Source organism: Coregonus clupeaformis, chromosome 16 (genome assembly GCF_020615455.1).
Source record: "Coregonus clupeaformis isolate EN_2021a chromosome 16, ASM2061545v1, whole genome shotgun sequence".
Lineage (NCBI taxonomy): Eukaryota > Metazoa > Chordata > Actinopteri > Salmoniformes > Salmonidae > Coregonus > Coregonus clupeaformis.
Window position 1 is genome coordinate 38,158,068 of NC_059207.1, and position 14,757 is coordinate 38,172,824.

At 45.4% G+C, this 14,757-nt stretch overlaps 1 protein-coding gene across 1 annotated transcript in view; it reads left to right on the forward strand.

Annotated features, from left to right (window-relative positions):
- LOC121584783 (transmembrane protein 132C-like) overlaps window positions 1-14,757 on the forward strand; it is a 253,640-nt gene that overhangs the window by 170,275 nt on the left and 68,608 nt on the right. Inside the window, exon 4 of the mRNA XM_041900894.2 lies at window positions 503-689. Coding sequence (XP_041756828.1) covers window positions 503-689 — 187 coding nt within the window. The remainder of the gene's footprint in view (window positions 1-502; window positions 690-14,757) is intronic.

The window sequence follows — 14,757 nt, forward strand, 5'->3', positions numbered from 1 at the left end:
TTTTGACCACGACTGTACACCCATCCATCCACACCGATCAACCATCCTACTTTTGTTTTTGCCTTAAGTAACCATTTGTCTTATGTAACCATACCAAAGGTAACATATCATACTAATTACATTTATTATGTTACGTCTAGTCTATGAGACCAGGCTGGAGCAGGGTGATAGTTATGTGGAGCTTCCCTCTGAGCTACAGACTCATATGTATTGCTGTGTAGAGAAACGGTGTAGCTGTATGGGCAGTACACAGAATGTCAATGCAGAGTTGTGAGAAATAGCTAACAGTGCATATCATACCAACGACCAGAGAGTTGACCTTTTGTAGAAGCACAGTCTATAAAATGTCATGGATTACAGACATTGATTTAGTCATTAGACTCCACTATTTTTAGTCATTCGAATACAAATATGTGTTGATAGAGATTATGGACACACCATTACTTTCTCATATAATATTGATCCTCTCCCATCTCTATCTCTCTGTCTGTCTGTGCTGCAGGTCAGAGGTGGGTGTCCAGAGGGTCCTACAGGTGGATCTGGAGGTGGACAGCTTCCTGGATCCACTGGGCAGCCGCTGGATTACGTGGCAGGTGGAGTACCCGGGCAGCCGTGCCACCACGCAGGAGGCAGAGACAGAGATCCGGCTTGCCCAGAAAGACCTGGGGGGCATTGTGCCCCTGGCCATGGTGAGTGGTGCCACTCAGTCAGTCAGTCAAAATCACTGCAACACGTAGAGCAGATGAGCTGTGCCACAGTTCTGAAGAGCAAAAAGTTCATTCAAAGTTCTGTGGGTTACACAGTGTGCATCCTGCTGTTCACAACAGTGACAACACTTCCCTTAACATTGTCTTCTATTTACAGTTTCAACTTTTATACAGTAATGTGATTAAAATATACTGAACAAAAAATATAAATGCAACATGCAACAATTTAAAAGATTTTGCTGAGTTACAGTTCATATCAGTCAATTGAAATAAATTAATTAGGCCCTAATCTATGGATTTCACATGACTGGTCAGGGATGCAGCCATTGGTGGGCCTTGGAGAGCATAGGCCCACCCACTGGGGAGCCAGGCCCAGCCAATCAGAATGGGGTTTTCCCCACAAAATGGCTTTATTACAGAGATAAGTAATCCTCAGCACCCCCCTCAGACAATCCTGCAGGTGAAGAAGCCAGATGTGGAGGTCCTGGGCTGGCATGGTTACACGTGGTCTGTGGTTGTGAGGCCAGTTGGACGTACTGCCAAATTCTCTAAAACAACGTTGGAGGCAGCTTATGGTAGAGAAATAAACATTCCATTCTCTGGCAACAGCTCTGGTGGACATTCCTGCAGTCAGCATGCCAATTGCACGCTCCCCAAAAACTTGAGACATCTGTGGCATTGTGTTGTGTGACAAAACTGCACATTTTAATGTGGCCTTTTATAGTCCCCAGCACAAGGTGCACCTGTGTAATGATCATGATGTTTAATCAGCTTCTTGATATGCCACACCTATCAGGTGGATGGATTATCTTGGCAAAGGAGAAATGCTCACTAACAGGGATGTAAACAAATTTGTGCACAATATTATTTAGAAATAAGGTGTTTGTATGTATGGAAGATTTCTGCGATATTTTATTTCAGCTCATGAAACATGGGACCAACGCTTTACATGTTGCGTTTATAATTTTGTTCAGTTTAGTTAAATACAAATGTAAGAAGAGCAAAGACATCATTTTTATAGATTAACAAAATATAGAATGCCATAGGATTACGATCATACTGTACATCATGATTTTGGAGTAATACATATATAGGTATTGTAAATTACACAATAAATATTAGATCTGATATAACTACACTGATATTGCAGACCTGTAGCTCCAGTGTTTTGCCTGTGGAGTGTGTGTTTTGGCATGGAGGAGTGGGTACATGTAGCCCTCAGCAAGCCCTGTGTCTGTGGCCCAGAGGCTCTCTGTGGCCTGAGGCTAGGCCTGGAGGTGTGTGTCTCTCTTAGGTTGCTATACAGATGAGCCTCTCTGCTGGGTGGATTCATCAAAGCTATTCTATTTAACTTCACAGAACATCTCTCACCCCATTTGCCTTGGCTTTCTAAACAGAGTTAGATCCAGAAAAGCAACTTAAAAATACCAGAGAGATCAATTACACCCACTTACAAGCATGACATGTTGCTTGCCAGTGTTGAGTTACAGTGAGGGAAAAAAGTATTTGATCCCCTGCTGATTTTGTACGTTTGCCCACTGACAAAGAAATGATCAGTCTATAATTTTAATGGTAGGTTTATTTGAACAGTGAGAGACAGAATAACAACAACAAAATCTAGAAAAACGCATGTCAAAAATGTTATAAATTGATTTGCATTTGAATGAGGGAAATAAGTATTTGACCCCCTCTCAATCAGAAAGATTTCTGGCTCCCAGGTGTCTTTTATACAGGTAACGAGCTGAGATTAGGAGCACACTCTTAAAGGGAGTGCTCCTAATCTCAGTTTGTTACCTGTATAAAAGACACCTGTCCACAGAGGCAATCAATCAATCAGATTCCAAAATCTCCACCATGGCCAAGACCAAAGAGCTCTCCAAGGATGTCAGGGACAAGATTGTAGACCTACACAAGGCTGGAATGGGCTACAAGACCATCGCCAAGCAGCTTGGTGAGAAGGTGACAACAGTTGGTGCGATTATTCGCAATTGGAAGAAACACAAAATAACTGTCAATCTCCCTCAGCCTGGGGCTTCATGCAAGATCTCACCTCGTGGAGTTGTAATGATCATGAGAACGGTGAGGAATCAGCCCAGAACTACACGGGAGGATCTTGTCAATGATCTCAAGGCAGCTGGGACCATAGTCACCAAGAAAACAATTGGTAACACACTACGCCGTGAAGGACTGAAATGCAAATCAATTCATAACATTTTTGACAATTTTTTTGTTGTTATTCTGTCTCTCACTGTTCAAATAATTATAATTATAATTTGTCAAGAATGGCGCCGGAGAAGATGGCTGCCGTTTTACAGCCCTCTAACCAATTGTACTATTATGTGTGTTTTTCCGCGTTATTTGTAATTTATTTTGTACATAATGTTTCTGCCATCGTCTCTTATAACCAAAAAGAGCTTCTGGATATCGTATTGGACGAATAATTTTTCTTCAACGAGGCGGCCGCAAAGGATATCCTACAGACACCCGACAAGGCCCAAATCCCTGTCATTCGCATGAGGAAGAGACGGAGATATCGTGGACGTAGGTCGGGGTGCCTTGTAAGGATCCGACGGCGAGCGAGTAAACTGCCGCTCCCATCAATCCTATTAGCCAATCTTCAATCATTAGAAAATAAATTGGATGACCTAAGATTACGGTTATCCTACCAACGGGACATTAATAACTGTAATATCTTATGTTTCACCGAGTCGTGGCTGAACGACGACATGGATAACATACAGCTAGTGGGCTATACGCTACATCGGCAGGATAGAACGACTGACTCCGGTAAGACAAGGGGTGGCGGTCTGTGTATATTTGTAAACAACAGCTGGTGCACAAAATCAAATACTAAGGAAGTCTCGAAGTTTTGCTCGCCTGAGGTAGAGTATCTTATGATAAGCTGTAGACCACACTATTTGCCAAGAGAGTTTTCATCTATATTTTTCATAGCTGTCTATTTACCACCACAAACCAATGCTGGCATTAAGATTGCACTGAATGAGCTGTATAAGGCCATAAGTCAACAGGAAAACGCTCATCCAGAGGCAGCGCTCCTAGTGGCCGGGAACTTTAATGCAGGGAAACTTAAATCCGTTCTACCTCATTTCTACCAGCATGTTAAATGTGCAACCAGAGGAAAAAAAACTCTAGACCACCTTTACTCCACACACAGAGATGCATACAAAGCTCTCCCTCGCCCTCCATTTGGCAAATCTGACCATAACTCTATCCTCCTGATTCCTGCTTATAAGCAAAAACTAAAGCAGGAAGCACCAGTGACTCGGTTAATAAAAAAGTGGTCAGATGACGCAGATGCTAAGCTACAGGACTGTTTTGCTAGCACAGACTGGAACATGTTCCGGGATTCTTCAGATAGCATTGAGGAGTACACCACATCAGTCACTGGCTTCATCAATAAGTGCATCGATGATGTCATCCCCACAGTGACCATACGTACATACCCCAACCAGAAGCCATGGATTACAGGAAACATCCGCACTGAGCTAAAGGGTAGAGCTGCCGCTTTCAAGGAGCGGGACTCTAACCTGGACGCTTATAAGAAATCCCGCTATGCCCTCTGACGAACCATCAAACAGGCAAAGAGTCAATACAGGACTAAGATTGAATCGTACTACACCGGCTCTGACGCTCGTCGGATGTGGCAGGGCTTGAAAACGATTCCAGACTACAAAGGGAAGCACAGCCGCGAGCTTCCCAGTGACACAAGCCTACCAGACGAGCTAAACCACTTCTATGCTTGCTTCGAGGCAAGCAACACTGAAGCATGCATGAGAGCACCAGCTGTTCCGGATGACTATGTGATCACGATCTCCGTAGCCGATGTGAGTAAGACTTTTAAGCAGATCAACATTCACAAGGCCGCATGGCCAGACGGATTACCAGGACGTGTACTCCAAGCATGTGCTGACCAACTTGCAAGTGTCTTCACTGACATTTTCAACATGTCCCTGACTGAGTCTGTAATACCAACATGTTTCAAGCAGACCACCATAGTCCAAGGACACTAAGATAACCTGCCTAAATGACTACGGACCCGTAGCACTGACGTCTGTAGCCATGAAGTGCTTTGAAAGGCTGGTCATGGCTCACATCAACACCATTATCCCAGAAACCCTAGACCCACTCCAATTTGCATACCGCCCCAACAGATCCACGGATGATGCAATCTCTATTGCACTCCACACTGCCCTTTCCCACCTGGACAAGAGGAACACCTACGTGAGAATGCTATTCATTGACTACAGCTCAGCATTCAACACCATAGTGCCCTCAAAGCTCATCACTAAGCTAAGGATCCTGGGACTAAACACCTTCCTCTGCAACTGGATCCTGGACTTCCTGACGGGCCACCCCCAGGTGGTAAGGGTAGGTAACAACACATCTGCCACACTGATCCTCAACACGGGGGCCCCTCAGGGGTGCGTGCTCAGTTCCCTCCTGTACTCCCTGTTCACCCATGACTGCATGGCCAGGCACGACTCCAACACCATCATTAAGTTTGCCGACGACACAACAGTGGTAGGCCTGATCACCGACAACGATGAGACAGCCTATAGGGAGGAGGTCAGAGACCTGGCCGTGTGGTGCCAGGATAACAACCTCTCCCTCAACGTGACCAAGACAACGGAGATGATTGTGGACTACAGGAAAAAAAAGAGGACTGAGCACGCCCCCATTCTCATCGACTGGGCTGTAGTGGAACAGGTTGAGAGCTTCAAGTTCCTTGGTGTCCATATCACCAACGAACTATCATGGTCCAAACACACCAAGACAGTCGTGAAGAGGGCACGACAAAGCCTATTCCCCCTCAGGAGACTGAAAAGATTCGGCATGGGTCCTCAGATCCTCAAAAAATTATACAGCTGCACCATCGAGAGCATCCTGACTGGTTGCATCACCGCCTGGTATGGCAACTGCTTGGCCTCCGACCGCAAGGCACTACAGAGGGTAGTGCGTACGGCCCAGTACATCACTGGGGCCAAGCTTCCTGCCATCCAGGACCTCTATACCAGGCGGTGTCAGAGGAAGGCTCTCAAAATTGTCAAAGACTCCAGCCACCCTAGTCATAGACTGTTCTCTCTGCTACCGCACGGCAAGCGGTACCGGAGTGCCAAGTCTAGGTCCAAAAGACTTCTCAACAGCTTCTACCCCCAAGCCATAAGACTCCTGAACAGCTAATCATGGCTACCCGGACTATTTGCACTGCCCCCCCACCCCATCTTTTTACGCTGCTGCTACTCTGTTAATTATTTATGCATAGTCACTTTAACTCTACCCACATGTACATATTACTTCAACTACCTCAACTAGCCGGTGCCCCCGCACATTGACTCTGCACCGGTACCCCCCTGTATATATAGCCTCCCTACTGTTATTTTATTTTACTTCAGTTTTTTTTTTCTCAACACTTTTTCTGTTGTTGTTTTATTTTACTTTTGTATTAAAAATAAATGCACTGTTGGTTAAGGGCTGTAAGTAAGCATTTCACTGTAATGTCTGCACCTGTTGTATTCGGCGCATGTGGCCAATAACATTTGATTTGATTTTATTTGAAATAAACCTACCATTAAAATTATAGGCTGATCATGTCTTTGTCAGTGGGCAAACGTACAAAATCAGCAGGGGATCAAATACTTTTTTCCCTCACTGTATGTGATTGTCATGCATCTGTAAGGGCTTAATTTATATGTTTGTGGTATGCTTAATGAATGTTGGGAATGCACTGTCGGGTATAAATTGTTCCATATTAGCAGCGCCTAATAGCTACATGATAGGTGGCTGTGGGTGTAAGGCAGCCCCCGAAGTGACTCTCACACTACATGGGTGGCTGTGCCTGTATTCCTGTGTTGCTGTGCTGAGAGGAATGCAGATACTGTAGATCTTGTTCCCCCACAGTATTTAGCATTTTTACTATTTTATTAGGATCCCATGAGCTGTTGCTGAAGCAGCAGCTTCTATTCCTGGGGTCAACAGATCCATGTCCAGGATAATTGATGCTATGTGTACAGAGGTACAGTATATTATCCATATTTCCCTTTTTTTCTTCTGATGCGTCAACAAAAGGATATTCGCACCCACGCTGTAATGACGCTCCAGGAGAGTGAGGATCCATTTGCAGTTTTATTACAATCTTGGTCGTACAAACAGGGTCAATCGCCAGCAGACACAACAGTAGGGATAAGGCAACTCGTAATCCAGGTACAGGCATAAGGTCAGTGCAGGCAGCAAGCTACAACAATCAGTCCAGTAAAGAATATAGTCCAAGGCAGACAGCAAACAATCAAGGAGGGAAAAACAGTCCAGAGTAAATCCACGGGTAGACAGACACAGGCGAAAACGCACAGCAACGATCACCAGGGCTAACAAGACTTCGCAAGAGAGAGAGTTAGAGAGCACCTAAATAGTCTACTGATGGGAGTCAGGTGCAACGGTAATCAGAGCCAGGTATGTGGGAAATGAAGTTCAGGGGTTTAATACTCAGGAGAGGGTTCCCTCTGGTGGTGAGCAAGAGGAACAGCGGGAGTCTCATTTGTGACAGAGCCCCCCCCCTGCGAGCGGCTCCTGACGCGAAAAGGCGAACGACGCCGGGGTCTTCCTCGAGGTCGAGGGGCCGGTTTCTCCGGGTGCGTCCTATGGAACTCAGTCATGAGTGCGGGGTCGAGTATGTCCTCTGTATTAACCCAGGATCGCTCTTCCGGTCCGTACCCCTCCCAATCCACCAGATATTGGAGGAGCCTGCCCCGGCGTCTGGAATCGAGTAGATCTCGAACCTGATATGCCTCCTCGCCGTCCACCAAGATGGGTGGGGGGCCCTGATCACTGGTCTGCTCCTCCTCCTCCGCTCTCGGACCACCAGCGGGTTTGAGAAGTGATACATGAAAAGTGGGAGAGATACGATAATTAGAGGGTAATGCCAAACGGAAGGAAACTGGTGTAATCTGTTTAACAATTTGGAAGGGACCTACATACCTGGGACTGAGTTTCTTGCAAGGAAGTCTGAGGCGTAGGTCTCGAGTGGATAGCCAGACCCATTGACCTGGAGTATATTCGGGATTGGGGCGACGGTGACGATTGGCCTGCAACTTCTGTCTCCTGACAGCACGTAGCAGGTGGGTGTGAGCCTGACTCCAGATGTCCTCGCTTCTCTGGAGCCAGTCGTTGACAGAGGGTACCTCGGTGGGTTCCCCTGACCAAGGAAATAGGGGGAGGTTGGAAGCCCATTACACATTGGAATGGAGTTAGACCGGTGGAGGGTTTCTGGAGTGAGTTCTGTGCATACTCCGCCCACATGAGGAATCGACTCCAGTCTGCTTGGTTCTGATGACAGTAGGTTCTGAGAAACCGGGTGACTTCCTGATTGAGGCGTTCTGTCTGACCATTAGATTGTGGGTGATATCCTGACGTGAGGCTAATGTTGATGTTGAGTTGTTGGAAGAATGCTGACCATACTCTGGATGTGAATTGGGGCCCCCGGTCCGACACGATGTCCTCAGGCAGGCCATAGAAGCGAAACACAAGGTTGCACATAAGTTCGGCTGTTTCCAATGCAGTAGGCAGTTTGGGAAGTGGAATCAACCGGCAGGCCTTGGAGAAGCGATCTATGACAGTGAGTATTGTGGTGTTCCCATTGGACTTGGGAAGATCGGTAATAAAGTCTATGGCAAGATGGGACCATGGTCGGTGGGGAACTGGCAGTGGTTGCAGTAGGCCCGATGGTAGTTGTCTGAGATGTTTGCTTGTGTTACAGGTGGTGCATTCGTTAATGAATTTTATTGTGTCTGCCCGCAAGGTTGGCCACCAAAAGCTGTTCTGAAGCAGGTGAACAGTGGCAGCGATTCCAGGATGACCGGAGCTGAGTACGGAGTGAACTTGCTGTAGCACTTTCTGACAGAGATCTTGAGGTACAAAAGTTTTGTTAGGGGGCATTCGGGAGGAGGGGTCTTTTGTGAATTGGCCTGGGTGAGCTCTGTCATGATGTCCCACTGAATAGGGGCCACGATTAATGACTCAGGAAGCAGGGTTTCCTTGGATTCAGTGGGAACTACACCGTCGTGTTGGCGTGACAATGCGTCTGCTTTGGTGTTCTTTGAACCGGGACGATAGGTAACGGTGAAGTCAAATCGTGTAAAGAAGAGAGCCCACCTCGCTTGTCTGGGATTCAGTCTCTTGGCAGATCGCAAGTATTCCAGATTCTTGTGGTCAGTTAGAATCACAAACGGGTGTTTAGCTCCCTCCAGCCAATGACGCCACTCCTCCATAGCTGCTTTCATGGCCAACAGTTCTCGGTTACCGACGTCGTAGTTCTGTTCGGCTGGACTAAGTTTGCGGGAGTAATAGGCGCACGGATAGAGCTTGAGTGGGGATCCGTGCCGCTGTGAGAGGATGGCTCCAATGCCCGTGATTAGAAGCGTCCACCTCAACTGTAAACGGGATTTCAGGATTAGGATGGTGGAGGATGGGAGCCGATGTGAAACGTGACTTGAGTTCTGCGAAAGCCTCCTGTGCTGTAGTTGACCAGGTGAGGTGTCGTGCATTTCTCTTAGTCATAGAGGTTAAGGGAGAGGCTACCGAGCTGAAATTCCTGATGAAGCGTCGGTAGAAGTTAGCAAATCCCAAGAAGCGTTGTAACTCCTTTAAGGTTACTGGCAGTGGCCAGTCTAGAAACGGCCTTGACCTTCTTCTCGTCCATGGCGACTCCTTCCTGGCTGATGATGTAGCCCAAGAAAGACGTGGAAGTCTGGTGAAATTCGCACTTCTCTGCTTTGGCGTATAATTGGTGATCAATGAGTCGTTGTAATACTGTTCTCACGTGTTGCACGTGTTCCTCATAGGTGTTGGAATAGACGAGAATGTCATCGATGTAAACAATTACCCAACGATTAAGCATGTCCCGAAGACGTCATTGATAAACGACTGAAATACGGACGGACTATTGGACAGCCCGAAAGGCATAACCAAATACTCATAGTGCCCAGTGCTGGTAGAGAAGGCTGTCTTCCATTCATCACCGTCCCGGATGCGAATGAGATTGTAGGCGCTACGGAGGTCCAGTTTGGAGAAGTACTTGGCTTTGCGGAGTTGTTCTAGGGCAGCTGGTACCAGCGGTAAAGGATACTCGAAACTTGACGGTGATGTCGTTGAGACCCCGGTAGTCGATACAAGGGCGTAGGCCACCGTCTTTCTTTTTAACAAAGAAGAAGCCAGAGGCTGCAGGTGATGTCGACGTTCTAATGAACCCCTTCGAAAGTTCCTCCTCGATGTAGTTGTTCATGGCTTCTGATTCGGGTTGTGATAGAGGGAAGATTCGGCCCTTAGGTGGTGTTGTGCCTGGTAATAGTTCGATGGAACAGTCGCTTGATCGGTGAGGAGGGAGTTCCATCGCCTTGGTCCTGCTAAAAGCTTCGATGAGGTCAGAGTATTCAATGGGAAGAGTGGGGAAAAGGACCGGCTCGTCCCTTTAGCGTGACGGTCTGAATGGAAAGTGAAGGGCTGCCAGTTAAGCATTTGGAGTGACATGACGGGTCCCATTCGATGATACGACCCTCCCTCCATGAGATGAGGGGATTATGTTGACGTAGCCAGGGGAGTCCAAGAATAACCGGGTTATGAGGTGATGAAATGACGTAGAAACGAATTACCTCAGTGTGAAGGGTACCGGTCTGTAGTTGAAGGTCCACGGTGGTGTGCAGAACCCTCCCATCGCCGAGAGGCCGTCCATCTAGCGCCTCCACTGCCAATTGAGAGTTACAGGAGATTAATGGGAGTTGTTGTTGTTGGGAAAACTCGTGAGACATAAAGTTCCCGGCTGCTCCTGAGTCTAATAGAGCTGATGTGGATATCTGATTGCCCTCTAGAGATAATACGATAGGTACTTTGATGCAAGAACTGGAGTGATGTGCTTGAACACAAGGACTCACCGAAGAGGGATTACGAGGAGGTGGTCTGGTGGGGCAAAACGCCCTCAGATGGCCCGGTTGACCACAATAGAGGCAGAGATGTTGACGTATGCGGCGTTCTCGTTCTTCCGGAGTCAGGTGAGTATATCCGAGCTGCATGGGTTCAGTTTGAGACAGAGTGACCGGGTATTGTGTGCTGGTGGGTACCGTTCTGAGTGGACGACGTGAACGAATCAGATTGTCAATCTGAATGGTTAGTTCGATGAATTGATTCAGCGATCTCCCTTCATCTCGGCAGGCCAGTTCGGATTGCAACTCCAAGCTGAGTCCCTTGCGAAAGAGCAGTTTAAGTGTGCTCTCCACCCAGTCGGTTTGAGCTGCTAGAGTGCGAAATGTCAAAGCATATTCTGATGCGGTATTCCTGCCCTGGCTCAACGCCAGTAGTCGGTCATCAGCTCTCATACCTCCCTCCGGGTGTTCAAATATTTCCCGAAGCGTTGAAGAAAGGTACCAAACGATGGGAAAGCAGTGCCATCCTCTCTCCAAACCGCCGTCACCCACTCTAACGCCTTGTCAGTGAGGAGTGAGCATACCAAGGAAATCTTGCTGGCATCGGTGACATACATCGCTGGTTGTTGATCAATGAATAATGAACATTGCAGTAGAAATCCCTTACTTTTAGTTGGGTTGCCGTCGAATTTATCAGGGAGAGCCAGACGTGGGTTAACTGTGAGTGACGGTGGTGGAGAAGCGCCCACACTCGCGTTCGGTTGAGGAGGGGCTGGGTTCGTTAGCGACACCGGCAACCTCTGTAGCGTCCTGACGAGTTCCTCTGTTACTGTAGTTAAATGGGTTAGCTGCTGTTGATGAATGGCGAGTTGGTTAGCTTGAGTGGAGATCTCCGTGGACATCTGAACCAGAGCTGCTGGATCGTGTGTTGGCGAAGTCTTCTGTAATGACGCTCCAGGAGAGTGAGGATCCATTTGCAGTTTTATTACAATCTTGGTCGTACAAACAGGGTCAATCGCCAGCAGACACAACAGTAGGGATAAGGCAACTCGTAATCCAGGTACAGGCATAAGGTCAGTGCAGGCAGCAAGCTACAACAATCAGTCCAGTAAAGAATATAGTCCAAGGCAGACAGCAAACAATCAAGGAGGGAAAAACAGTCCAGAGTAAATCCACGGGTAGACAGACACAGGCGAAAACGCACAGCAACGATCACCAGGGCTAACAAGACTTCGCAAAGAGAGAGAGTTAGAGAGCACCTAAATAGTCTACTGATGGGAGTCAGGTGCAACGGTAATCAGAGCCAGGTATGTGGGAAATGAAGTTCAGGGGTTTAATACTCAGGAGAGGGTTCCCTCTGGTGGTGAGCAAGAGGAACAGCGGGAGTCTCATTTGTGACACACGCTTTGCATTGACACAAATTGTATAGAGGATTTCTCTTTTTCACATCAGTATTTCATACCATCTCTGTGAGGGAGCTTTATTTGGGTATCAGAATGAGCATGATACCCACTTATGGCTCAGTCATTCCTCTGATTATTTGCAGATACATTTGCTAATATTTTAGTATAGAGTATTTGCAAAATTATTAATGAGGGAATACATTTTGAGATGTTTTTGTAGCTATCAGAAGTGCAGACTGACTTGGGATCTTTGTGAAGTACTGTACACTCCAGGCCCCCATATATTACCCATCATTCTAATAGTATCTGGTTTTATGATGAAATCATTATGCATTTTGAGTGCAATAAGGATTTATGGTTCAAGGCCGATTATAAATGTTTTTATATAGTGACAAAGATCTATCATAATTAATCTGCTATTAGAATAATTTGCTAAACTTGGCTAAATCAATTATGGACATAATCAAGATGGTGAGCGGCTCATATGAGAAGATGAATGGTGTATTCAAATACATTAGAGCAGGTTACATACGTGTACAGTGTATGGATATGCTATGCAACCTCTGATGCTTAGTCATCCTTTCCTGATTCTGTATTCTATTCAGGAAGCCTTCCATTAATAATAATATAATAATAATATGCCATTTAGCAGACACTTTTATCCAAAGCGACTTACAGTCATGTGTGCATACATTTTTATGTATGGGTGGTCCCGGGGATCAAACCCACTACCCTGGCGTTACAAGCGCCATGCTCTACCAATTGAGCTACAGAGGACCACAATTAAGCCAGCTATGACCATAGAAATAGATGCCTGTTCTAGTGATTCTATTTCTATGGTTATGACATTACGTGTAATGGAGTGACTCAACATGTCAATGCATACCTATCTCAGGACTGCACCTGGTCAATGCTCGGTGGACATTTCCATAGCTGATATTGACATTGTGACATGAGCAACCCATGAGGTTGACAGGATGTAGAGCTGTTGGTGTCCGGCCTTATTCCAGTCCTATATCAATTAATTCACTCTTTCTTTTTTCAATCATTCCATCTGTCTGTTTCTCTATTCCTTTCTTCCCTCAATTTGTTGTAATTTCCTATCTTACCAATCTTTGTAGTTTCCTGGCTAGTACCGTGCAGACTCGTGTCAGACCATTCCCTTGTTCAGTATACAACTGGGTTTTCCCTCACTGCCTCTCCTTTGTAGATTGTCGCATACAAAACGCACACAAAATAGACTCATACTATGTACACAACTCACACACATAACCTCAGACATAGTCACAGAGCACATACAGTGCCTTCAGAAGATATTCAGGCACTAAAAGTATTTTACACATTTTGTTGTGTTACAGCCTGAATTTAAAATGGATTGAAATTAGATTTTGTGTCACTGATCTACATAATGTCAAAGTGGAATTTTGTTTGTAGAACATTTTAGAAATTAATAAAAAATGTACAGCTGAAATGTCTTGAGTCAGTAAGTATTCAACCCCTTTGTTATGGCAAACCTAAATATGTTCAGGAGTAAAAATGTGCTTAACAAGTCACATAATAAGTTGCATGGACTCATTCTGTGTTCAATAATAGTGGTTAACATAATTTTTTTTATGACTACCCCATCTCTGTACCCCACACATACAATTATCTGTAAGGTCCCTCAATTGAGTAGAGAATTTCAAGCACAGATTCAACCACAAAGTCCAGGGAGGTTTTTCAATGCCTCACAAAGAAGGGCACCAAGACGCTGAATATCCCTTTGAGCATGTTGAAGTTATTAATTAGGCTCTGGATGGTGTATTAATTCACCCAGTCACTACAAAGATACAGCTGTCCTTCCTAACTCAGTTGCCGGAGATGAAGGAAACTGCTCAGGGATTTCAAAATGGGGCCAATGGTGATTTTAAAACAGCATTTAATGGTTGTGATAGGAGAAAACTGAGGATGGATCAACAACATTGTAGTTACTCCACGATACTAACCTAAATTACCTAGTTAAAAGAAGGAAGCCTGTATATAATAAAAATATTCCAAAACATGCCTCCTGTTTGCAACCATGCACTTAAGTAATACTGGAAGAAAGAAATTAACTTTTTGTCCTGAATACAAAGCGTTATGTTTGGGGCAAATCCAACATATCACTGAGTACCACTGAATTCACCTTTCAGTAGGACAATAACCTAAAATATAAGGCCAAATCTACACTGGAGTTGCTTACCAAACGACATTGAATGTTCCTGAGTGGCCTAGTTACAGTGTTGACTTAAATTTGCTGGAAAATCTATGGCAAGACTTGAAAATGGCTGTCAAGCAATGATCAACAATGTGACAGAGCTTGAAGAACTTTGAAAAGAATAATGGGCAAATATTGTACAATCCAGCTGTGGAAAGCTCTTAAAAACGTACCCCAGCAGACTCACTGCTGTAATCGCCGTCAAAGGTATTTCTAAAAGGTATTGACTCAGGGGTGTGAATACTTATGTAAATTAGATATTTTTGTATTTCATTTTCAAAACATTTGCAAACATTTCTAAAAACATGTTTTCACTTTGTTATTATGGGGTATTGTGTGTAGATGCGTGAACAAATTATAATATTTAATCCATTTTGAATTCAGGCTGTAACACAACAAAATGTAGAATAAGTCAAGGGGTATGAATACTTTCTGAAGGCACTGTACGTTCACTCAGACACTCACTCACACACACAGAGAGA